The following is a 26486-nucleotide window of genomic DNA, read 5'->3' as shown; positions in this document are numbered from 1 at the left end:
GAGTCATTTGAGGCTACTTTTGTGTTTGGTTGTTCTCTACGTGGAGTGGCTTTCACAGAACGTGCACGTTTTGCCTTCATTCCACCCCTGAGTGATAGTCGTTCCTCCCTCCTCGCTCATTCGTGCTCCAGCTCAAGTAATGTGTGGGCATCCCTGCATTCATCATGAATTATCCGAACATCTCTCATATACGGCATGCTCTGGGCTCTGTGGACAGAGTCATGACAAGACAAGCAGACGTGGTCTCTGCTCACATAGAATCTAAATTCTAGCGGGGGGCATAACAAACGAGAAAACCTAGCGTGTCCGTGATGGTTACAGATTGTGCAGAGTGCCTTGGAGAAAGTAGACAGAGCTCTGACATGCAGGATGACTGCTGTGCTCTGTTTTAGCTAGAAAATACGTTTTGAAGGAAGGGTGGGAGAACAGTAGTCAGTCACAAAAACACTTAGGGGAAGGCATTAGAGTCCAAAGAAACTATGGTCACACCGAGCCCAGGTGGAAGCGTGTCTAGCACACGCATGAAAGTGAAGAGAACAAGAGTCTAGAGTAGAGGGAGCAGTGTTAACAGTAAGAAGAGAGGTAGAAATAAGGCCCAAGGGTGAGCAAGGGGGAGAACCACAGCACCTTGTAGCGCGGACTTCGTCGTAAGGGCGATCGGAAGTCGTTGAAAGGGTTCCATCGGGCAAGTGGTATCATCTGGTGTGTCCTTCACACAGATTAAGCTACTGAGTAGAGACAGGCGGTGTGGGGCCGTGGCAATAACAGAGGGTCATCTGTATTGGGTAGGCCCTTTGCAGTCACCAGGAGGGGTGACGTGGCTCCGAGGAGGAGGGGATATGTGGAAAGACAAGGATTTGACACGCAGATGGCGGGTAGACCCGATGGTATCCCGGACAGACATAGAGAGTGAGGATAAAGCGGGAGTCAGAGGGCCCTAGAGTTTGTTTTGAAGGATGTATCTGAATTGAGCGCTGTTTGCCAGGATGGCGTGACGTAAAATCCTGACTTCTCCAGAGTCAGTCACAGCATGCCGCGCATACTCAGAGTTCCGAAATTATATCCGGTTGTTTTCATGTGATTAAGTAATAGAGAAATAGAAGGGATTTTTATTTAAATTTAATTTTCACAACTACCCAAAGTATTTTGTTGGTTTCTACTAATCTTATGATTAAAATACTTAAAAAGTTGTGGCGTGAGGAAGTTTGCTAACGAAAGCCACTCGGTCCTTCAACTCTTCTTTTGTCTTTGTTCCGTCGTGGGTTAGTCGCTGGTGCTATTGATTCTTTTGTCTGAACGCCTGTTGTAAATGCTGCACCACGTATTTTATGGTGATGGTTTTCTCTTTATCGCTAAGTATTATATTGTGGGCTTGCACATTAATGGCGGACAAACACGATTGGAATATCTGCTGGTTCTAGACTGCCATGAGAATCTACACATTTCTGAGAATGGCAGGGAACTGGGTTTTCTTTTCACTGCCACCCTCCTTGTGATCTTGTAGCTCGGTTTGCTTTGCAGTGAGCTCACTTTCATTGCATCCTAGCCTGTTTGAGTCCGCGAGTACTCTGGAAAAGCAGAATTGTTGAGCCACTGCGTTTCTGAGTCCAACTCTAGAAAAATAATGTGGGAAATATTTATTAGATGTCAAGCTGTCATTATCTATACACATACAGATCCTCTATGCCCGTGTAATGGGTAAATCTAGAGATTTTGTCCTTCTAGAACAGACACTTCAAGAGAGTCCCACAGGCAAAAGTATACCGCTTTATTGACAAGTTGTGGTCACTCAAAAATTATTATTCTGTGTTTTTAATCATCCCATTGGCTTCAGGATCTTCTTACTAGCTTAAAACTCGTGATATTATTTTATCAAATTCATCCCTTGGGTGTTACAAGTTGAAAGAATATTCTACTGCCGGTCTTACAGATCTTCCACGGTAATTAGCTAGGGAATAAAGATGCCATAATTTGAATAAGTAATTACGGGTGACTCGGTGACTTAGCCAACCACCGGCTAATCTTTTATGAGATGCTCAGTCCTATCAGATGGTCTAAATCAAGGCTCTAGACGCGGGGGAGCGGAGTTCAGTCACGTAGGCGATCGAAGAAAAGTTCTGAGTGTCAGAAGGGGAAGCAGTTTTAGAAGGGAGGATGACACATGGCTGTTTCCCACTCCCCAAACTATGAGGCTCCCTCCACCTGTTCATCAGAGTTGTCTATGTTCTGTGTCCCATTTCGTAAGTAAAACTGAAGTGCAAACGCCCTTTCCTAGCGGGCTCTCATCAGATCTACTGCTCCGTACCAGATATGTGATCGGCAAGAAAGCCTTTCAGGGCATGTTCTCCTTAGGTCCCTGGTGGGTTTTTTTCATTTAAAAACATGCGTTCCCCTAAATCTTGACATTCCCCTGATTCTTAACACTGGACTACGGCCACAGTGTTCCACTGGTCCTGTTTCGGCCCCTTTCCAACCCAGTGCCACACTGGGATTTATCCCTCCATGCCTCCTTGATCCTAACTTTCGTCACCTGCCAGAAATCCTTCAGGGGCTCAACAGTGTGTCCCTTGCTTCTTATGGCATCTCTGTCCAACGTCTCAATGGGTTTTATCACTCAGTTTCCCCTCAAGCCATTTAATTTGGTCAGACACTGTCCACCGCACTGTGTACATTTCCATTTTCACACGAGTGCTCCTGTGTCCTCCTCACCAACGACCCCTCCCCCACGTGTCTCTGCCTTTCAGAGTCCCACCTGTGCTTCTAGAACCACTCAGCCTGCCCCAGCCATGAAGCCTGCCTGTACTATGTCAACCCATAGTCACTGCTTTGACCTCTGTTTGTATTAGCATTGATTATCCACACGCTTCAATTACAACACATTTTTCCCCTTAGTACTGTTTTCTATGGCCTCTAAGGCCAATTAAACTGATAGTTGTATGGGATTCTGGGAAATATGGCCCTTCTTCCACACCTCCTTTCTTTAATCTCTGTACAGAACTTAGTAAATTGTGTTGATGCACTTGTTTTCACGTGATTTAATTACTAGGTGATAATGTCCAATTAGGGGGGAGAAATTTCAAAGAGACAAAGGGGTAGGTCTGTGATCTTGTTTTTGATTGTCCATTTTTTTAAATTTAAATTGTATAATTCCCTATTGTATGTGAACTTTTTTTATCTTTACGTATTTATGAAGCGTTTTGTATTTTCTACAGATGCATGTGATGCATAGATTTGTTTACAAAATTATACTAAGACTCTGCTAGTTCTTGGAGATGTATGGTCACCCATTGTAAGGAGCTCGTTCTAAGCAGTGAGACGGATGTAAACAAGGAGATTGAAATGCCCTATGATCCGTGCTGTGGTCTGTGTTGTGGTTCCGTGTTGTGGTAGGGTTAGGTACAACCTAGGGGGCCCTGTTCATGCTGTCTCATGTGTCTGACTCTAGACCTGACGTTCTTATCCCACCTCTGCTGATTTTTTATTGTGGTAAAAAAACACGTTAACGTTAAACTGAACAGTCCTAACCATTTATAAGCGTGTGGTCCAGAAGCGTTAAATATATTCACGTTGTTGTGCAACGGATCTCTAGAACTGTTTCGTCTTGCAGATCTGTATGCCATTGAACAATATCGCTCCTTCTCCCCTCCCTCCAGCCCACGGAAACCCCTTTTCTCCCTTCTGTTTCTCTGATTTTGACTATTTTAGAGATCGTGGAATCATACACTGTTTGTCCTTTTGTGATCAGCTTATTTCACTTGGCATAATGTTCTCAAGGTTCATCCATATTTTAGTCTGTGACGGGATTTCCCTTTTTTAAGGCTAAATGATACTCCATTGTGCATATATACCACACTTTCTTCTTTCAGTGGACATTTGGATTACTTCCACCTTTTGGATGTTGTGAATAATGCTCTGAGTGCACAAATATTTTTTTGAGTTTTTGCTTTGAATTCTTTTGGATATATACCCAAAAGTGGGATTGTTGGATCATAGATCAGTTTGTTGTCTTTTTCTAGTTCCCTGAGGTGTAAGGTCAGGTTGTTTACCCGAGATCTTCATTCTTTTTTTAATGTAATCATTTACCACTGTAATTTCCCTCATAGTACCACTTTAACCACATCCTGTAACTTTTTGGTATGTCATGCTTTTGTTTTCATTTATCCAGATATGTTCTGAATTCTCCTGTTATTTGGTCTTTGACCTATTGGTTGAGTTTAAGATGCATTGTTTAATTTCCACAAAATGTGTTTTTTTCTGTTTTCTCTCTGCTGTTGATTTCTAGTTTCATTCTATTAAGGTTAGAGAAGATACTTTGTATGATTTCAATCTTCTTAAATCAGTTTAGGTTTGTTTTGTGCCCTGGGGCACCTGGGTGGCTCAGTTGATTGAATGTCTGACTTTGGCTTAGGTCATGATCTCACAGTTTGTGAGTTTGAGCCCCGCATCAGGCTCTGTGCTGACAGCTCAGAGCCTGGAGCCTGCTTCCGATTCTGTGTCTCTTTCTGTCTCTGCCCCTCCCTTGCTTGCTCTCTCTCTCTCTCTCTCTCTCTCTCTCTCAAAAAAAAAAAAAAGAATAAACATTAAAAAAAAAAAAAAGGTTTGTTTTGTGACCTAACACGTGGTCTGTCTTGGAGAATGTTTCATATGTGCTTGAGAAGGATGTGCTTTCTGCTTTTTTGGGTAGAGTATTATGTAAATATCTGTTAGGCCCAGTTGGTGTTTAGTGTTGTTTGAGTCCTTCCTTATTGAACGTCTGCCTGGTGCTTCTGTCCATAACTTAAAATGGGGTATTGAAGGTTCTCAGTATTTTTGTGCTGTGGCTATTTCTCTCTCCACTTCTGTCAATGTTTGCTTCATATATTTGGGAATCCTAATTTTGGTCACATCTGTATTAATAATTGTACCTTCCTGGTCAGTTGATCCTTTTCTCATCACACAATGTCCATCTTTGTCTCTGGTGGCAGTTTCACCTTAAAGGCTGTTTTATCTCTGTAAGTGTGGCCACTCCTGATCTTGTTAGTTTCTTACTTTTATGAAATATCTTTTACATCATTTCATTTTAAGTCTATGTGTATCCTTAGATCTAAAGTGAGTGTCTTGTAGGCAGCATATGATCGGATCTTATTTATTTTTTATCCATTTTGCCAATCTGCGTCTTTTACTTGGTGTATTTAATTCATTTACATTTAAAGTAATCACTGATGAGGAAGGACTTGCTATTGCCATTTTATTCATCTATTTTCTGTATGTCTTACAGTTTTTTTGCCCTTCTTTTCCTCTATTGCTGATTTTTGTGTTCTGTTGTACTTTTGTAGTGATATGCTATAATTTATTTCTCATTTCACTTTGTGTGTATAATGTAGTTATTTTCTTTAATGATACCATTGCAATTACATGAGGCTTCTTAAAATTGCAATAATATATTTTATGATAATAATTTTTATCACATATAAAATTCTACTTTATATCTGTTCTACTTTATATCTCCTCTTTATTGATGACACAAATTACCCTTTTATATTGCATACCATTAACATAAATTTGCATTTCTTTGGGGGCAGATCTAGTGGTGATGAACTCCCTCAGTTTTTATCTGGAAATGTCTTAATTTCTTCTTCATCTCTGAAGGGCAGTTTTGCTGGATATAGTATTCTTGGTTATCAGTTTTGGGGTTTTTTTGTTTGTTTGTTTGTGTTTTGTCTTTGAGCATTTTAAATATGCCATCTGAATCCATTTAACCTGCAAGGTTTCTGATGAATAAAATCCACTGGAAGTCTGATAGAAACTTCCTTGAACCTTACAGTTTTCTTTTCTCTTGCTGTTTACAAGAGAAAAAAAATGTTTTCTCATTGTCTTCTTGTTGTGATAATTTGATTACGGTATGTCTCAATGTAGGTTTCTTTAGATTTAACCTGGTTAGAGTTCCTTAAACTTATTTAATTGGTATGCCCGTTTCTTTCCTCAGATTTGGACAGTTTTCAGCCATTATGTCTTCAGATAGGCTTTCTGCCTTCTTTTCTCTTGTTTTCTTCCTTCTGGGATTCCCATAATACACATAGAGTTCTGTTTGATGGTTTTCTATAATTCCATTAAACTGTATTCATTTTTCTGCCTTTTATTCTCCTCTGACTTGACAATTTCAAATGACCTGTCTTCTTCAAGGTTGCTGTTTCTTTCTTGTGCTTGAATAAGTCTAACGTTGATCCTCTCTAATGGATTTGCCAGTTCAGTTCTTGTATTCTTTAGCTCACAATTTCTGTTTTGTCTTTCTTCATGTTTTTGTTGTTGTTGTTGTTGTTGTTGTTGTTGTTGATATTTTTATTTTGTTCATATATCCCTTTCTTGATTGAGTTGAGTAGTTTATCTGTGTTCTCTTGTAATTTGTTGAGCAGTCTAATGACCATTATTTTGAATTCTTTGCCTGGTAATTCACGTCTCCATTTCTGTATGGTGGGTTTCTAGAAATTTCATTTGACCCTTTAATTTGACCATTTTCTTATTTCTTCATATGTTGTTTCATCTTCTGTTGCAATTTTGTTTTACCTTCTGTTCAGCCACATTTCTCTGTCTCTGCAATTTAGTTTTGTAGAGGGTGGACTTTCGCCTGTTGGCCCAACTAGAGATTCTGAGTGCTCCAGCCTCTTCTTAGGATGTGTGCTCTTGGGTCTTGCGCATGTAATCTCCTGACAGGAGACCTTTGCTGGCTGCTAATCTGGAGCTTCCCCTAGATGTGTCTCTTACCATAGCTGCTTGCAACTTGAGCCCCCATCCCCAAACCTGCCGCCCCTTCCTCCTGGCTATGGTACTACAAATTCTGGTGTGAATCAGTCCACATTATTGCCTTTGTTCTGAGGTACGGACTTTGTATTTGTTCCTATCAACCCTTAGATTCAAGGAAGATAGAAACCAGTCCCTCAGGCAGCTCTCTAAAAGTCAGAACATTGGGTATATGTTCCACTGTCATCTTTCCATCCACAAGGAGACCTCGGAAGTTGGGACTTTCCTTCCAGTAGTGCCCACTGTGTCATGGAGAGAGTCTCTGGCCATGAACTTTTCCACCAGCTTCAATGCAGTTTGCTTTGTGCTTCTCCAGGGTTCAGGAACCTTTTAAATGGTTTCTAAATTTCCTACGGGGGAGTTTGTCTGTATTGGTGTTAAGTTGGTATCTCCAAGGGGGAAGGAAGCCCTGGGGTTTCCTACTTTGCCATCTTGCCGACATTACTCCTAGAATTGATGTATTTTTTTAAAAATATGAGTTAAATTGTTGAAGGACTAGTTAAATTAATTCACATTATTCAAGAGCAGAGAATTTTAAAAAATATATATATATGTTTATATATTTATACCTTTGCTTTACTACTGTGCTACCAATTTCTTAATCTGCTAACAAATAATATGTTTGGCCTGAATGCACACTGTTGCAGTTTTTTCTTTTCTTTTGTTTCTGAGGTATAGTTACAGTTGAGGTTCTGACATTGTGCTCATCAAATGTTATGTAAAATCCAACATGTTAAATTATTTCATACTTTGTCATATCATTAGTATAATTTATCTGCATAGTCTTCTGACCATACAGATATTTTATTCTGTAAGAATGTTCGTATTAGTCTGTAATGTTTCCTCAAGCCTATATACTAAATATCACAAATGTCTGTTTACAATGATCAAATATCTATATGAAAGTGTTTAGTATTACACCTTAAGCAAATTGTGGAAGACTATTATTGATCATGGGTCAGTAACATCTTTTTGTAAAGGGCCAGAGAAAATATATTCAGCTGGAGGGCTAATGAAAGGAGTTACTACAGCAAGAAATAAACATGACCAGATTTGGCTCAAAGAACATTGCTCAATGTTATAAAACATCATGCCAAAAGAAAAGTATGAAAATTATGGGTTTAAAATTATGGGTGTAAAAACACTTCTTTTTTCTTAAAGTTCCTTGATTCAGTCAGTTAATCTGATGATTTGGCCTATTGAATAATATGAATCTCAATGAAATCTGAATATTTTATATTTGCTTACTTCAGTGAAAAGCAAAAACATGCAAAAACGCATGCATTAAGTATTCCTATGTATACATATAGTCACAGGTATTAAATGTCCACATTTTATTTGATACGTATTTCCACTAGTCTAACTGACACATAAATTAAACAATCCAAGATGGTTTTTATTGCCATTGTTATCATTTTAAAGCTATAATTGACCTTTTACTCAGAAACCCTGGAAACACCAATAAATACCATTATATTTATTTTTGTGTAATTGAGGTTAAGTTCAAGTGTTAGGTTTGACATTTAAAAATTTCAACTACACGTAATATTCTGAGTTTTCTGAACTCTATGTGCATCTAGTAAGTTTTCAAGTGGGAAAACAGTTTCTCTAATTCGTAATAAGTATCTCTGTGGCAAAGAGGACGGAACTTTTTTCAGTTCTAGCTTACGTGGTCGTTCTGCTCATGAAACAAGCATAGAAAGTCAGCCACGTGCACGTAGCTGAGGACCTTCTCCAAGACAGGGTGTTTCTCTTTTCACTGTGGGTGAGAGGCGTGTTTAGCAATATGTCACTTGGGGCAGGTAATCTGTTTGCTGCTGTTTACTGGAGACATAGGGAGACATAGGTAGAGTACGATCTATTTCATAGCGTTTGTTCTTTATTAATGGAAAATACGAGAACATGTTGTTTAGCAGCCAAGATAGTTTTTAGCTAATACCTGTGATCATTCTGCCACAGTGTATTATCCTTTTATCCATTTATTAATTCAGTCAATGTGTGTATGCTTATTCCAGTCCATGCACTAGATGCATTCTGTGTGCAGACGTCTTAGTCAGGTCTGGCTGCTGTGACAAAACACCACAGACCGGGGGGCTGAAACAACAGACATTTATTTCTCACTGATCTGGAAGATGGGAAGTCCAAGATCAAGATGCTGGCAGGTTCGGTTCCTGGTGGCGATCTGCTTCCTGGCTCGTAACCAGCCACCTTCTCAGCGTGCGCTCACCTGGCCTTTCCTGGGTGCACACGTCCGGAGAGAGGTGTCTCTTACCCTTCTCATAAGGGCCTTAATCCCATCGGGAGAGGCTCCCCCGCGTGAATTCATCTAAACCTAATTATGTCCCAAAGACCTCACTTCCAGACACCATGACGTTGGGGATTAGAGCTTCAACAAATGCATTTGCGGGGGGCGGGGGGAAGGTGTGGAGGGAGGCACACAAGTATTCAACGTATAGCACCAATGAAGAAGTGGGAGCCAGTTCGAGTCCCCGCGGAGTCTGCAGTTTGATGAGGTTGATGGTCCAGGAACCATTTTAACCTTAACGTGCAATCAGAGCTCTGCCGTGTGGTGGTGGGACACGTGATCCACCAGTATTCAGAAGGTGTTCGGAGGGTGGAGCTCAGCCGTGCCCTTTCCAGACTTGAGCACTCACTTCCCTCCTCTCCATGAGTGAGAGACAAAGGTCAGTGCTTCTCAACCTGTTCTGCCAGACACTCCTGTCCTGTCTTATCCACGGGTGGTTCACTGCCCGAAGTGGTCCTGTAATCACAGACATTTTGGAAACCCTTCAAATAAAGTCGAGGAGGATTCATCACCGCAGGATTTCTCTGTGCCTTTATATCTAAAATACTTCCAAACCTCCAAGAGAGATAAATAGAATCTCTATTTCCCCCAAATTTATGCTACGACTTTTCTTGACACAGGACATACAATCCCTTATACTTTGAAGATTTCTTATGATCTACTAAGTGGAAAGAATACAGAAAGTATTTATTATGTGGACTTAGCAGGCCCACAGTTTACAGATAAGAGAAATATTTTTAGGGGCTCAGTCAGTTAAGTGTCCAACTTGGGCTCAGGTCATGATCTCTCAGTTCTTGAGTTCACATCCCGCGTTGGGCTCTGTGCTGACAGCTCAGGACCTGGAGCCTGCTTCGGATTCTGTGTCTCCCTCTCTCTCTCTGCCCTATCCCTGCCTGCGCTCTGTCTCTCAAACACGAATAAACGTTAAAAAAAATTTTTTTAATAGAAAAGAAGAAAATATTTTTAGCTCCACATGATGCTAAACTTCTTTGACAAAGATTTAAAAAAGTAGTTTCTTTTCTTTCTATCAGATGCTGTTTTATTAATTAATGGGGTTTTCTGTGTACACATTCTGTTGTCATAGAGACGTATTGACTCATAAAACAGTGGAATATAGAAAGTCTAGGTGTGCAGTGCGACGCTCGTTAGGTTTATGTCTATGTGATCATAACATTTGACATTTATTTCATGCATTGTCACCTCTCGTGGCATCTCCCTAAGTGAAGCTGTGATGCCTTTATTCACCAGTTTTCCATCACATCGTCTGACCCTTTAATACAAGTTCCCATTTACGGGTTACAGACCTGATCAGTAACACTTCTGTTTTAGGGTGTACCGTACCTACCCACGTGTAAAGACAGCTTTTTATCCACCAGTTTTGTGCAAAGGGATGGTTATTTATTAATTTAGTTAGCAAAAGAATGTGCCCCCCAATTCTTTTCTTTTCAAAATTAAGGAATATCACACGGGGTCCCTCTGGTGCTTATGGTGGCCTCCCTGTGTACTTAATAATGCCCCTGTACCTGCGTAGTTCTTTCACCTCTCTGTCCTTGTCACGAACCCAGCTGTGGTGATCTCTCCGTTCAGGTCAGCTTACCGCTCTCTGTTTCATCTTCATTATTGTTTTGAGCAGTGCAGCTGGCATGACATAATTCCTTTTTTAAGTCGTGACCTTTAAAAATCACACGTCACGCCGGCCAAAATGAGGACAGTGCCGAGGTGACGAAAGTCCTCAACGTCTGTCCGCTGTACCTACAAAGGCCCACTTTTCCTGCTCCAAACCTTTCAAAAAATTACATGTTTATCATGGATTTCAAAATTGTTTTCACTTTCAAAATTTAAGCAGACTGTTCTCTGCATTTTATCTAATGAGTTTAGAAGAACGGCTACAATTCCTTCCGGAGACCCGAGGAGGCTACTTGCCGTAATCCGCTTCATAACTCCCACATCTGATGCTCCACTGGCAAAAGCAAAACCATTAAGCTGTAGATTGGGTCAGATTAGGACCCTTGCCTTTTTAATGACTTTGTTTTATATCCTTCACTTGGAGGGCTAGACACATGGAGAAACACAGACTGCTTTGGCTGTCTTCTAAATCTCATCCCAACTTTAGAAATCAACACATTTCAAGCTGTGCGCATTTATAGGTGAAAGGATCCCAGTGTATATCTGTGTATAATATGGCATAAACGTCGCACTACATAAAAACACTTGGACCCTGTGTTGTTGTTCATTTATGGCAGCAGGGCTAAATCTTTAGAACACCCAACAATTACCTTCTTAGGAACTTCACATGTGATCGGGATACCTCAAGATTCAATCAGGTTGCTTCGGAACCACCTTGTTAGAAGCCTAGCTTTATACCCTTTGCTGTATCACCATGTATGGTATGAAATGTAAACATGCCGTGCCTCGAAAGAACTAGAAATATTTTCTACAACACTTTTGCTTACAATGGGACAATATACTCTACCAGATGCCTCTCCTTCTGAAAAATTAATTTTGAATTTTCCTGCCAGATGGCTTCGTGTCACGACTTTATTTTAGAGAAGTTTGAGAGCAGGGTTCTTTTATTTGTATGTGCCTCCCTACGTGTCTCATTCTGTGTCTAAATCACTAGCTTTTAGTGGACTGGTTTTACGATTTTATCTGGCACATAAGCGATAATACAACCCATGACTTAACATTAAAAGTCAGTTTTGCTCCAGCAAGGTTCTTTTAAAACTCTTCCCGTTATAGGTGTTTTCAGGAATGACGCACACATGTGTGTACTTAAACTGACCTTCGTGCCAGCTCAAATTTCTTACCCTGCCTACTTCTTCTAGTACCTTCTTTATTTCACACGTTGATTAGTGTAATGATTGAATACACATAGTCTACCCTTTTCATACCAAAGATTGTTGAGTAGGCCTCCTTCTGTGCCCTAAAGGTCAGAAAGCCATTGTTCCGTCTTGTCAGTTAGGACTTGTTGTCTTTCACTGTTACCAGTATTTCTGGCGCTGGGATGCTGGCTCCCTCCTGTCCGGTTTCCCCATTTGGGGTCCCTCATGTGCAGGGTTCCTCTGTCTCTAAGGGGTTTTACCCCGATCCTGTAAATCATAGGACTTGGTGCCGCTCTGCTGTGTTGGAACACTTCTGTCTGGGGCTGCACTTCAACCCCAACTGTCTGTGGGTCTGAATTTGCCGCACCTTGAACTCTCCCCTCTGCTAGAGTGCTGGTTTTCTAAACCCAAACAAACATTAAAACCCCCACTCGTAACATAAATCTACTGTTTTCACTTCAGCTTGACTGACTCCCAGGGTAGCCAGCATTGCATCGTTAGGAGAGAAGCATGATGTATGGAAAATACTTGGCTCCGGTCCAGGGTAGCTCAATAAATACTTGTGGATGATCTTATCAATCATTTATTGACTTATCTCCATGTAAATACATGTAGAGGATATCACTAGGACTGTTACTAGAAGTAACAAACATCTCTGTGTTGTTAGCTTCTAAAATACATGGGACACCTAGTGACACAGACAAGCAAGACAAGGAAGATACTTCTGTCTACAGTTCAAATATTAGGGTAGGGGTGCTTGGGTGGCTCAGTTGGTTAAGTGTCCGACTTCGGCTCAGGTCATGATCACACGGATCGTGAGTTCAAGCCAGCGTCAGGCTTTGTGCTGACAGCTGGGAGCCTGGAGCCTGCTTGGGATTCTGTGTCTCCCTCTCTCTCTGCCCCTCCCCCACTCATGCTCTGTCTCTCTCTCTCAAAAATAAACATTAAAAAAAATTCAAATATTGGGGCGCCTGGGTGGCTCAGTCGGTTAAGCGTCTGACTTCAGCTCAGGTCACGATCTCGCAGTCTGGTCCGTGAGTTCGAGCCCCGTGTCAGGCTCTGGGCTGATGGCTCAGAGCCTGGAGCCTGCTTCCGATTCTGTGTCTCCCTCTCTCTCTGCCCCTCCCCCATTCATGCTGTGTCTCTCTCTGTCTCAAAAATAAATAAACGTTAAAAAAAATTTTTTCAAATATCAAGGTCTACATATAACTGCTTCCTGTGTCTCATCATATCAAATACTGATTAAAATGATTTTTGTATGTTTTTGATTTATTCAGAAAATGTGTTATAATTCCTGTAGTTACAGATAAGTGCAACTTATTTTTTTTAAGAAGAATTGGATTTACACAATTGAAGTAAGGAGGAAATGAAATAAATAAATATATAATAAATGCATAGAAATCAACTTATAATAAACAAATATAGTGCATAGGTAAAATCCCATTATAGCTTGTATGTAAAGGGTTGGTGTTTCATAACTGGAATTTAATTTTGAATTACTTGTTGCATTTTTTTTATTTCAAAATATGTCTTTGGTTTACTTTGATTTATTTTTGGGTTATTGATATTCTCTGGTCTCTGACATGCCTGGTGTGCACCTAAAGTATACTACAATGAAAATGTGGTGCCACCATAAATTAGGTTTTTAGTATTTCAAGTTGTAATTAAATTTATACAAAGGGTATTTGAAGTATTTCTTTTTCAGGGTCAAATAAAAAAAAAATAGTGACATATGGTAGGTGATATCTCTAGGCCGTGGTAGGAAAAATCGTGAAATTTAAACGTAGTTACAGTATATGTTCTCCAGTTGGGAAAGAGATAAATTAGAATTGTACCAATAAAACAAGAAAAAGGCCTAAGTGATTGTACTTTCCCATATTTAGCAATTTTGTCATACCTAAAAAGCCCCAATTGGCTTGAAAGATTGTGCCAGGGATTAAAAACAAATGCTACTCAATGCATTTTTAATATGTAGCCATTTAATATGTCATTTAATATATAGCCATTTAGGGAAATATCAATTTCAACTTAGAAAACCTTTATGATACACTTCATACCTGCTCATCCCAGATAAAATCAATGTGTTACAAGGCTTGAAATCATCCAGCTAGTTTATGTACCGGTGGTGTCCAATTCTGATGCACATTCTGTAGCATGTTTTTTCTCAGATGAATAATCACACTGGTGGTAAAAGATGAAGATACTTTCTCTCTTTGCTTCAGTTCATCTCAGGTTTGGGGGGAAAGTGAGGCAATCTAGTTGCTTCTCAAACTTTAATGCACACAAAACCTTAAGGATGGTGTTAACGTGGTCATTCTGCCTCAGCAGCTGTGAGCTGGGGCCCACAAGGTGTATCCTTGTCAGACTCTCATAACATGCTTTGTAAAGCAAGGAAGTGAAGGAATTTGATGTCTGCAGGTTGACCATTCAGTTACCGACCTCGAGAGATGGGGGCATTTACATACCTGCACTGGGAAACTTGACCTGTTAATTTGACTTGACTTTGCCCTTTCCTTAACATCACACACAAGGAGTCGGTTAGCTGTCTGTGAGGATTCAAGCAATATAATGCGTCCAGTACAATGATCCGTCCGTATCAATGTGCGTGGTTGCCGTTGCCCGGACCCAGAGCCTGCTGCACCAGGGAGCATATGTGGGGTCACATTGGCTCCTGCTTCCAGATGCACGTCGTGCGTTCTGTAGCCATCTTGGATTTCTGAATAATTTTATCCTTGACCTCGGGGTTTTTAAGTGAAGCCTGATGGAACAACAGAGGGTGCACCGATGAGAGGAGGTGTCCCAGCCACAGCGCCCCCACACACGCACACAGTCCTGGGTGGGAGGCAGGCTGCACACAACCTCATCTTGCACAGCTGCCTGCATAGACCTGTTCTTCCGCTTCCCACCAATTTTTGCCTCTGGGTTGACTGGCGGGCTTCCCCACCTTCCCTGTCCCAGCCGTAATTCCCAAGCGTCCCCCATCCCAACCAGGTAACGACTCTGACCCATTCATTCCTGTTAGTGTCAAGAATAAGAACTGAAGTGTACGTCCAAGGTCACAGGAAGAATTTTAAGCTGGGCTCCTCTCGGTAACGTCCTTCCCCATCTGTCACCCTGGATAACCCCTCAGTCTGTGTAAACTGGGCTGAGAGAAGACACGCCGCATTGATACAAAGGGGTATTTGCGATCACCAAGTCCTTAGCGCCGGCCCATGTCCAATGTATTGTTTATTCTATAAAATGCCATAGCTGCATATTTTGTTATTTGTTCTTTGGGGTTTATATGGAGCGGTATCAGTGTTAAATACTTAGAGTTAATTTTTCTGTACTTTAGGCCGACAGCCGGTATTATATGACGCATTAAAGAAATCGTTAGTGCCCTAACTGAAGGCGATCCCATTGAGAAACGTGTCTGATTACAGCCTTAGATCCGTGGATATTGGTCCTGTTCACCCACGAGCACACTGCTCAAGAGGATTTTGTTGTTGTCTTTAAATGAGAGCGAGAGAGAACCTAAAATATTCGAAGAATTTGTTCTCATATTACGTTTTTCCAGAAGGGTAGACTTCCCAGATGCACACTTAGAATGTTTCATAAAGATTGCCATCTATGCTTGAAAAAACACAAAGCAAGCGACCATTGTCATGGATTTTGCATATAGTAAGGAACATAATTTTAAAGGACCTTTTAAAATGGGTACGTGTTGGAATTGGAGTGTGTAGGAGTAAACACGGAAGTAGCAGACTTTATTGTCTGAGGACAAGCTTGGTTCGCCGCGTGATGTAAATGAAACGTACTGATACTTAAGAAGTAGCTAATGACCGATTTAACGTTGCTTGTGGTCTCGGTAGTACCATAAGAGAAAGAGTTAAGGCCTTTCGTTCTTCTCGTCGGGAGGAGAGCAGCCGAAGAACCTGTCTGTTACTCGAGCCATAATACCATTCGTATTACACTCCTCAGCACTTGTCTTTGCGTCTCCACAGCGGTGGGTCTCGCTGCGTGTCAAGAGCCCGTCCTTCCCAGCAACGGCATCAAAACAGGTGATCGGTATATGGTGAACGACGTCCTGTCCTTCCAGTGTGAACCGGGGTATACCTTGCAGGTACTTTCTTTCGGAGATTTGGGAATGGCGAGGGTTAAACTTCGTAGTCCCTGCCCAGCTTCGGGGAAGGCAACCAGCGCCTGGGATCTGTACCCAGAGAAGCTCATCTAGTTTCTCTCACCCTGTTTGGGAATCGCAGTGGTCACATTAAGCCCTGCCTGCTGGTCATCTTAATTAGAATGTGGAAATAGCTCTAAATGATAAAGCCTAGCGTCTCAGTTTTGTGATTATTTTATTTCAAAATGTATGTTCTCCCAAAGAGTATGCAGAGAAAATTCTAAGGGACAGAGTCCTGACACGGTCTCTTTCACCGTGTGACCCCGGCCACCCAGTGACGGGATCTGCTTTTGGGCGGTGTGTCTGTCCTGCTTTGTACCTCGGTCGCACATTCAGTTGGGCAAATGCCCATTCGGTACCTACTCTGTCCCAGGTACTCAGGTCCTCAAGTAATAGGTTGACATCGTTTTCAAGAAATATTGACAACTTTTTATCACTTTTTTATAATTTTATATGAAAGTTTTATAAACATCGAGAACCTAATGTGTAGCGACGTTACTTTTTCTGTTAATTTTTTCTAGTCTAACTGCAAATAAGCTTACTCACAAAATAGTTTCTCTCTGTCACTTAACATAATAATATGACTCTCCCTGCCGACAATATTACTAATCTCAGCACGTATGTTACAAAGTCCGGTAGAAATAGTTAAGCCCGATGTTGTGTCTGCTCTTCAGTTATTTGGGGTCACAGAGTACTTTTTGCGGCATGCTTATGACGACATTGAAGCTCATAGTATTTCAAGGGGAAATGTTTAGTTCTGGTCTTTAACTGATTTAATGAGCTTGAGGAAGCATCAGAAAAAAGTTGCAAGGTTCCAGAGTACAAGGCCACCACCGTGAATGATACAAGTTCCAGAGTGTGTTGGAGGGAGATATTTTGCAGAGCCGAGACGGGTCACAACGACAGCTCACAAACGCCGAGCGCGGAAGGAGTGCCCCCCAGGTGCCTCAGCTGTGTTCCTCCCGGTCACCCACACGGGGTGGGAACAGGAGGCCTGTCTCTCTCACTGACGAGGAGGTGGGAGCTGAGCCGGGGGTGAGAGAAGGGGGTGGAACAGAAGAACTGGTAGGGCATCCCCGGTGGGGCCACGCTTGGGAATCAGCCCAGGTTGTGGGTTTAGAGGACCCACCCTTCTGCGTCTGCAAGATGCCTGACACACCCCGGCAAGGGAAACGCATCATTGCAGTCACGACGAACAAACACCAGTGTCTAAAGTCACCTGAGTAAGAACAGCTACAACCTACAGATTTGGTGAGCACTACCCTAATTACTTTGACTCTACCAGGAGATGGGCAGACCCTTCCTTGCAGAGCGGGACAAGAGTTACTGAGGAAGCTTTACTACACCTTCACACCTGAGCCAAGTTTTTAAACAAGCGTGCTAAGGCTATCTGAACTGATTCTTTAAGACAAATCTTTTTTTTTTAAAGGTTATTTCTTTATTTTGAGAGACAGACAGCGGCAGCACGAGTGAGGGAGGGGCAGAGAGAGGGAGAGAGAGAGAATCGCAAGCAGGCTCTGAGCTGTCAGCACAGAGCCTGCTGTGGAGCTTGAACCCACGAACCGCGAGATCGTGGCCTGAGCCGAGATCAAGAATCAGAAGCAAAGCCGACTGAGCCCCCCAGGCACCCCTCTTTAAGACAAATCTTAAACAAATTACAGTATAAAGAATTCTGAGCCACACCCCAGGGGCTCCATTTAGAGAGACACAGCAGGATATACTGATACGCCATCGCGATGCCTCTTTGGGCGCACGTTGTAATTGAGCGCAGATCCCCACATGTCGGTACTTGCTTTCCTTCTGGATGCTCACCTCCTTCCCACTGGTTCATGGTGCCACTTGGAGAATCCTTTTATAAGCGACACCTCTGCGGCCCTCCAAGAGGAAACTGGAAAGGATTATTTGCCAAGGGCCTTTCTTAGAAGGCACCAAAGGGTGTGCTGCCTGCAGGTAAGGCCTGAGGACACACGTCTGCCGAGCACAGCCTGTTTTCCAAACGCAAACCAAGCTGTCTTGTCTCGATCACAGACAGGCTCCGGCTCTGACCTCACAAGCTGCTGTGGGTCGTTCACGGGAGTAAGGAAGCAGCCTGGGTTTTTTGTTTTTAATTGCTAACGGTGGACAAGAATCTTCTAGCACAGTCACGTATTTGGAAGCACAGCGTGCATCCATTGCACACCATTTATGAAAAGCAGCCTTCCTCGGACAGTTTGCACACAAATGTCTGTGAGCGTGTGTGCCTAGGGAGGTTCCTGGGCGTGGCGCAAAGGTGCGATCACGTGACACGTTGAGAGGGCTCCCGAGTGCTCGTGGGATTTAGGATTTCCATTTTCTGCAGGCTTGTTTCAGAGTTCTTTGAAGAGATGAAAACAGAAAATGCCCATTCCAAACTAGTAAATAATAGAGTCCTGTCTTCTTTTGGATCCACTATACACATTCCAGCTGGAATCACTAACGTAGAATGTTGGTGCCGGGTGCGCCTGCCTGAGGGGCTCAGTCGGGGAAGCGTTCCGCTCTTGATTTCCACTCAGGCCACAATCTCAGTTTCATGAGTTCGAGCCCCACATCCGGCCGTGTGCTGACAGTGTGGAGTCTGCTTGGGATTCTCCCTCTCTCTCTGCCCTTCCTCTGCTCACACTCTGTCTTCCTCAAAATAATACATACATAGATGCATGCATACATACATACCTACATACATAAATAAAGTAAAATGTTTGTGCTAGAATCAATAACAGAATATGACCCAGATCAGTAATAAATGCCTCCTTTATTGGTAGCCATCAATAAATACCTTGAAAGGCTTTTGCACTTTATGTCTGTCCGTAATTCAGGAAGAAATTTATTAAAGATAATTCAGTGGATCAGAAAATGAGTATACGCACAGCATGAACTTTAGCAGGAAATGTGCTGCACAGAATGTCTTCTTTAAGAGTAAATATAGTCTCCTTTGGCTGTAATGACTTTTCAACATATCAGAAAGTATGAGAAAATGAGTTTTGTGGCAGATGAATTGAGTTTGAAATGTTTCTGAGCTCAGGGAATTGGTTTGTTATTGACAACTGCATTAACGCAAACGCTTGTTTGATGCGTTTGCGACATGGCGGGGATTACTTAACATGAATCAAAGATTTGTTTTCAGCTGCCTCTGTGCCAGTCGTGGGGCAAACGGAGGCTCACAGGATAAGCACGCATGGCAGAGAAGACCACCTAGTCACAGGGAGGAAAACAAAATAAACACGAGTAGTCTGCACACACAGGTGTCCCGTTGACTACCTTCTCTTTTATTGTGAGAGATTTTCGCACAAAACTCTCAGGATTTAACCTGCAGCTGGTTGATTTTTCAAACACAAATACTAGGACAGATATTCTTGAAGGCTGCAAGTTCAAAACTGCATATATTTAAAGGATAAAGAGACCGTGGGTGATGAGGATTCATTTGACTGCAGCCACAATTACGTGATGGTGTGCGAGGCGGTCCCATAACCGAATGAATAGGAAGCCTCCTGTTCGTCTGGTGGAGGAGGGACTGACAGTTCTCTGTGGGACCGTAAGGGCCGTGTGGGTGGAGTGTGAACCGTAAGCATGAAAGGTGAGTAGGTAGGTACCTTTTTGTAAGCAGCTTGCATCCTGCTGAACTTCCACCTTCAAATCAGTCACCTCGCATTTCCTAATCATTTACAGCCTCCAAGATCAAAAGCTGTAACTTCTGATGATTTAAAACAAAAAAGACAACCAAGGATGTGTTTATTTCCCAAGCCTCCTTGCTAAGCATCGGGAAACGAGTGCATCCTAGACAGAGTGTTGGGTGGGCCAGTGCAAGATTCTGGTCTTTACTGAAGGGAAACACAGTGATTATGGATTTTTTTTTTCCCCATCCTGACTCGGAGCGTGGGATTCCTTGATAAACGTTAGTGGAATACATTTCACGATTTCTGACTTGTCCTTCGATCAGAGAAGGAAACCCCAGGAAGGACAGAGGTTCTCGCGTGCGACCCTCACCTGCCCCGTTTCCAGTGACGTGAAGTCCCATTTCCTTGTCTCCCACAGGGCCGCTCCCACATTTCTTGTATGCCGGGAACCGTTCGCCGCTGGAACTACCCGTCTCCCCTGTGCATCGGTAAGGACGCACCCGCGACACCGCCTAGAGGCGCACCTGCGCTGTCAGCAGCACAGCGGCCAGCCCCTCGAGCTCCTCTTTGGGGCTGCACACGTTGCAACTCCTCTCGAAGCTCTTGTTACTTAACACGAACACCATAACGCGGTCGAGGCGCGAGGAAGATGGCCCAGGCGTCTTCTCCCACGGGGTGTACTAGTTCGGCTTTTTCATCATCTTCCGACCAGCCTGCGCGGAGTAGGTGTGAGATCGCGGGCTCCAGGCCCCGGACTCCAATTACATTTGTATCAGAAGGGCCAGTGGATTAATTATGAGAGGGAATGAGCACAGCAGGTCTGAAAGCCTGAACGTCGTTCCGTGTCAGCCTTGGGGCCTCAGGAAAATCAGGTTTCCAGAAAACAAAGTCAGAAGTCCAAATAAATGATGTGAAGTGGGAGGGATGGTATCGTATAGGACAAACAGAGAGGCGCCCCCCCCCCCCCCAGCCGCTGCAGACGTGTCCCCTAGGACGGGGTGCAGCCCGCCCCTTTAGGGAAGCACGTGCCAACCCAGCCTTTTAAAGACAAAGATGTGCCCTGGGGCCCAGTTAGCGGTTGTCGAGAGTCCCAGGGGTTCCCTGGAACGGCAGGTGGTTTCCATTTCCCTCCTCTGTGGGAAACCTTGGAGTGTGAGGCCACGTGCGGTGTCTTGACTCTTTAAAATCTACGTGGCGTTCCTGCCGCCCAGGCCTCGAGCCCCGCCCACTGCCCATCAGCTGTAGGTCTGACTCAGACACCTTTACTCACAGCTCAGGTGACCACACGGCTTTGTCCGGTGCTGACCTCACCTGTGGACTCCGTGTGCCCGACCTGCACACCTGTTGCCTTCTTCAAACGCTGTACCCCCTTCCCAGGTGAACACCGTGATGGTCACCTTTCTTGAATAACCCGGATGTTAGCTCAGCTTCCTTCTCACTCACCAAATCCGGGGTTCTTTGCCCTCGTGGGCCTGCGACCTCAATGCTCCCCAGTTGTGAGTCTCCCCCCCGAGGCCTCGGCTTTAGGATCTCACAGGCTTTGAGTGCCTCGTAGTCCCCTGCTAAGTGGTTGCCGGCCATCTGCACACGAGCCTACCCTACAGCCCCTGGTTTCGGGGCACCTCCTAGGACAGCAGGGGAACGAGAGTCCTTGCTCCTGGCCCTGCAGCTCAACCCCCCCACCCCCCCAACTTGCACACACCCCTGCTCTGCATGCCCCCCGGGATGCCCCAGGGTGCCTGCTAGTTCCCGCCTCCAGGCACAAGCCCTGCCTGAGCCCCGCCTCCTGCACCTGCGCCCCCGCATCAAGGGCCAAGGCCAGGGAAGGTAGGAGTACCTCCCATCGGTATTTGAAATGTTGATATTTTGTTCATCACAGGGTTTGTTTCTGGCTGTTGTTGTCGCTGCTGTCGTTTGCATTACTTTTGAAGTTGCACCAACAGATGGCTTGAGGATCCGGGCACCTTCTTAAAGTTGGCACCCGGGGGGACTTGCCTCACTGGCCTTACCCTCCCCCCAGCCCTGTCCGGGCTCCCACCCTCCGGTTGGAAAACAGCAGTGACAGAAAGTCGTTGCTACAGTGAGCGTGACTCTGCTCTTCCTTGTGCAGCTGGACTGTCACTTTCTGTAACTCGAATGGCCCTCCCTGCAGTCCCAAGGACCTTAGAGGCAGAGCCAGGTGTCAGTCACCACGGTACAGTTAGCGCACTGGGCTCTCGGTGACCCCGATGCCTGAATGACCCGTAAGTGACCGACGGTCAGACAATCTGGACTGGTACCGCAGTGATCATGGACGCCTTGTTCTTAGTGCACTCAGAAGCCCCTTGTCTCCACAACTGCCTTCAAGCACCTTCATATTGCGTGTGCCATTTCAGGAGCGAGTGGGCAACTTTCCTGAATGAATGCAGATGATTTTTAAGTTCGTTTATTTATTTTGAGAGAGAGAGAGAGAGAGAGAGAGAGCGAGCCGCAGGGGGAGGGGTAATGCAGAATGAGAAAGAGAGAGGGGTGGGTGGTGGGGGGAGAATCCCGAGCAGACTCACACTGCCAGCCCAGAGGCCGACTCGGGCCCAGACCCAGGAACCATGAGATCACGACCTGAGCTGAAACCAAGAGTCTGACACTCAACCAACTGGGAGCCACCCAGGCATCCCAGAATGCAGGTGATTTTAAAGGGCACAAACATCCTTAAAAGTGTCCTCTGAGCTGGTCACACATTGTTCACGATCCATTCGCCGAGGACCGTGATCGCTTAGTGCGTTTTTCCGGCACCCGCGGGTAAAGCAAGGGAGTTACGCTCTGTTACGTGTTCCTCTGCAAGCCTGGTTTTCCGACCCCTCACGCAAATCCTAGGTATTAAATGGTTTTTAGTAATATACAACTTAATCACCTAGAACGGGACACAGATGGAGCTGTGCACAGAGGAAGATAAAACGGAACCAAACGTTTACAACAGAACCGCGGCCTTTATGACGGTCTCGTGCGGGAAACAGTGGCTGTCCTGTTATGTTCATCGAAGCATGTTCGTTTAAAAGTGAAAACGTTCCCTGGTGACCAATACCTTTTACCTGAGAGTGATTTCTTGGTAAAAATAAATGTCTAGATTAGCACGTCACCTAAAACGTTGACACTTTCTGTAGAGATTTGACATCCCAGGCGCGACCTGGAAGGGAGAAACAGTAACAGGGGTACCACCTTCGGGGGACCGCCTCCTCCTCCCTGCCTCTTACCTTCAGAACATCCATCTTCCTATTTATTTGTAAATGAAGAACCTTCCCTTAAACCTGGGGACTGAAACATTTTTAACTTTGAAATGAAATCAGCTCACCACGGGGATTCAACCAAATGACGTGCCATGGCACCCAGTGTTACGTGAGGGCATGTTTTATTCAAATAGTTAACCTATATTCGTCAAGTATAATTGATTTTTATCTTCGACTTAGCATTAGCACGTCTCCTGTATTAGCAAATGTCGAAGATACGTCAGCTTCCGTAACACCTGCTGGCTCCTAACTGTTTACAAGCTCTAGAGAAAGGTTTTTCGTTGGAAGACTCACAAACAACCCACAATAAGTCTCAAAGTCTGATCTGAGAGAGCGGAAGGTTGTTTTTGTTTTTGTTTTTTTCTTTTTTCTTTTTTTTTTTTTTTTTTTTTTTTTAGCTAATGGCTTCTGATTAATCCAAACTGGGGAATTTTAAGACTAGAAATCCATAGAGAGATAATATTTTATTTATTAGCTCTTGGAAATTTCAAGTACTAATGAAGACAAGTTATATCAAAACACTTCTCTACAGGTTACTGAGTGTCAAGCACCACTCTCAGAGCTCAACCAATATTAACCACTTTGAACGTGACAGCAAGCCCCAGACTGGCCACGCCATTTGCCAGGGCCCTGCCTCTGAGCTGGTATTCTCTACACCGTGGGGTCTCTCCTGCAGGGCATGGCCTGTGCCCTGGATTAAAGTTCCACATATGGTTACCAAAAAGTCAGGAATCTGCACAAAAGAAAATAAATAAACCCAGTAAGATGTCAGGTCCCCAGCTACTTTATTCCAATAAACACCTTGACCTTTGGAGACACCATATTTGCCAGTAACTCCCTGCATAGGCTGCTTAACTATAAGAGAGGGTCAGGTGTGGAGGGAGTGTCTCCGGCAGGAGGCAGGAAGTCAGTCTACCAATGGTAGTGGACCAGTAAGCCCTGGGAAGAAGGCTGAGGCTTCAGCAATTGGAACAGTGGACAAGTATAAAGTAAGACAAGTCCATTGGTGGAGTTTGAAAACATCACAAAGGAAAGAAGATTGACACTCATCTTTTGGGAGCTCTGTTTGCATGCCTAGTCAATGATTTTCATATTTTTAGGTAAACTAAGTGAGGATTACGTGTAATGGTAACTAAATACTCAAGGAATCAGGTTGCCACTGTATATTTGAAAGGAGATCTACGCAATATCCAGGCCCTTGTCTCTGTCTTCACAACCCTGATAGTTGGCCCATGATAAACAAAGTTTGTTTGGTAAACTGTTGATGATGACTATTGATGATGACGTCCAGCATCCAAGTGCTGGGTCAGCTATTCATGTGAGACTATCCCAGTCCTCAATCGAAGACGTACATGGAGGGGCGCCTGGGTGCCTCAGGTCAGGATCTCTCGGTCCATGAGCTCGAGCCCCGCCTCGGGCTCTGTGCTGACAGCTCAGAGCCTGCTACGGATTCTCTCTCTCCCTCTCTTCCTGCCCCTCTCCCACGCACAGTCTGTGTCTCTCTCTCTCTCTCAAAATAAATAAATAAATAAATATTAAAGAATTAAAAAAAAAGACATACATAGATATTTATATTTTCTAATTCCCAATCTTCTTTTCATAAAAACTGTGTTCAAAATCAAAAGGGTCTATTTAAAAATGTCACCTTTACTTCACATTTGTCTCAGTGTTGCTGTCATTGATACAGCATTTTCCTGTCTTTTTCCCTGTGGTTGGACATACATACTTACTCTCATTGCAAGATGAGAGCCCCAGGGAAGGGAGATCACTGCTCAGTATATTTAGGGATGCCGTGCAGATCCACCAACATGCCTTCACCAGAACTGATAGACTCGTGGGTAAAATGCATCCCAGCAGCTAGATTTTCACATACTTGGTTCTCCCACAAAGAGGTCACCTTGACAGGTTCTGCTCTAAACAACAACAAAGTTCACATTCAGGGTTTTGCTGGAATTATTCATTCGTCCCACAAAACTGCATTACTTAATTTTTTTAAAGCCTATTTCATTAATAACTTATACAATGTTGAAATCCAGATCACGATTCCCTAGCTTGGGCGATCACCATACTTACTGGACTGGATTTTTTAAGACTTTAGATTTTTCCTCCTATCAACTGTATCCTCGACACGTAAAATTTTTCTATGTTGGTGATTAAAAAAGCAAAAAAAAAAGTATTCCGCACAGGTCCTGAGAGCTCTCTGAAAGAAGGCCTTCCACAAACTATTTTGCCTAATGAGAACACTGTTAGAATAGCAATAAAGCTTTTTAATGTGACTTCCTGGAAGAAGTGACAGCGTTTGCATTATGACTTCCAGATACAAGAAGTTGCCATTTTAATAGGTCACAAATGGTCAGGGATTCGAATTTCATCTGCTTACACACATATTATTTGACAAGTGTGTTATAAAATCAGTTGTTTCTTTATAGCCAAACCTCAGCTACAGTAGCATAAAATGTGAGTGACAGAAGTCCGGTCGGATGTGGGAGCTTACGTTAACACCCTGTCATGACGATGGATGTAAGGTTTCCTGGGGAGAAAGTGGGTTTAGTGAGCCGCACCCCAAAACAGAAAAGAATCCCAAAGGAAACGTATGCTGGTTAAAACGTCGGTCCTAGAACCAGACAGAGCTCGCATAGTATTCTGATCACGTCGCTTAGGCAAACTTTTCATCTCTTCAGGCTTGGTTTCCTTATCTGTAAAATGGGTAATAACACGAACTTTTTAGGGTTGTATGAGAATTAAGTTCTGCAGTGTATTTACTCAGCCTGTTGGGTAGCACATAGTTATCAATGAATAGAGAGTAGCTAATGCTACCACTCAATGAATAGCGACCTGTAACCTGGAAGCCATCGGGACTAACGTGCATGAAATTGCACGGCACTTGACATTTAGTCGCCTTTCCTGAGTCTCCACGTACCAGAAGCAGATCCATTTGGAAAAACCGTCTTTGTTCTTAAATAGTTGACGCCCGAGAGGAAGGACCAGACCCGAGGGTAACTGAAGTGCATCGCGCTGTGTGTGTGCTGCGATTGAGGGTGAATCCACTTCTGCAGACTTGCTCTTACCTAGCACGATCCCATAGAGCAGCTGGAATTAAATCCCCTTGCTAGAAAGCCACGACCCCCAGCACTAAGTACCCTTGTCCACTTTGCAGCAACCTGCGGAGGGACACTGAGCAGCATGGGGGGAGTGATCTTGAGCCCAGGGTTTCCGGGCGCGTACCCCAACAACCTGGATTGCACCTGGAAAATCCAGCTACCTGTTGGCTATGGTAAGTGAAAGTTGTTGTTTTTTGGTTTTTTTTGTTTTTTGTTTTTTTTTTTTTTATTTAATTCCTGTAATTTCAACTTTGTAATTTCTATCTTGGAAAGAATTCAGCTGAAGAAAAAAAAAATGTGCCTTATTCTGTTGACATAACTGTCTTTAATTGAAAGTGGCTTACAGATTTAAATAAAGCTTTGGCAGAATAACTTCAAGAACAGAAAGTTATTAAAAAATCAATTCAGCCATGCAGCTCTTTTCAAGGCA

The 26486-nt window shown here is 43.5% G+C and overlaps 1 protein-coding gene across 5 annotated transcripts in view; it reads left to right on the top strand.

Moving 5' to 3' along the window:
- The window catches only part of CSMD1 (CUB and Sushi multiple domains 1), a 2004702-nt gene that overhangs the window by 1793429 nt on the left and 184787 nt on the right, over positions 1-26486 (top strand). For all 5 annotated transcript variants that reach the window (XM_053900776.1, XM_053900775.1, XM_053900774.1 and 2 more), the window contains 3 exons: positions 15888-16006; positions 20111-20180; positions 26113-26229. In XM_053900776.1, coding sequence (XP_053756751.1) covers positions 15888-16006; positions 20111-20180; positions 26113-26229 — 306 coding nt within the window. The remainder of the gene's footprint in view (positions 1-15887; positions 16007-20110; positions 20181-26112; positions 26230-26486) is intronic.

Source organism: Panthera pardus, unplaced genomic scaffold (assembly GCF_024362965.1).
Source record: "Panthera pardus isolate Hobbes unplaced genomic scaffold, ASM2436296v1 HiC_scaffold_13, whole genome shotgun sequence".
Classification (NCBI taxonomy): Eukaryota; Metazoa; Chordata; class Mammalia; order Carnivora; family Felidae; genus Panthera; species Panthera pardus.
The sequence above is the reverse complement of the archived record's forward strand: the minus strand, read 5'-3'. Positions and strand labels throughout refer to the sequence as shown.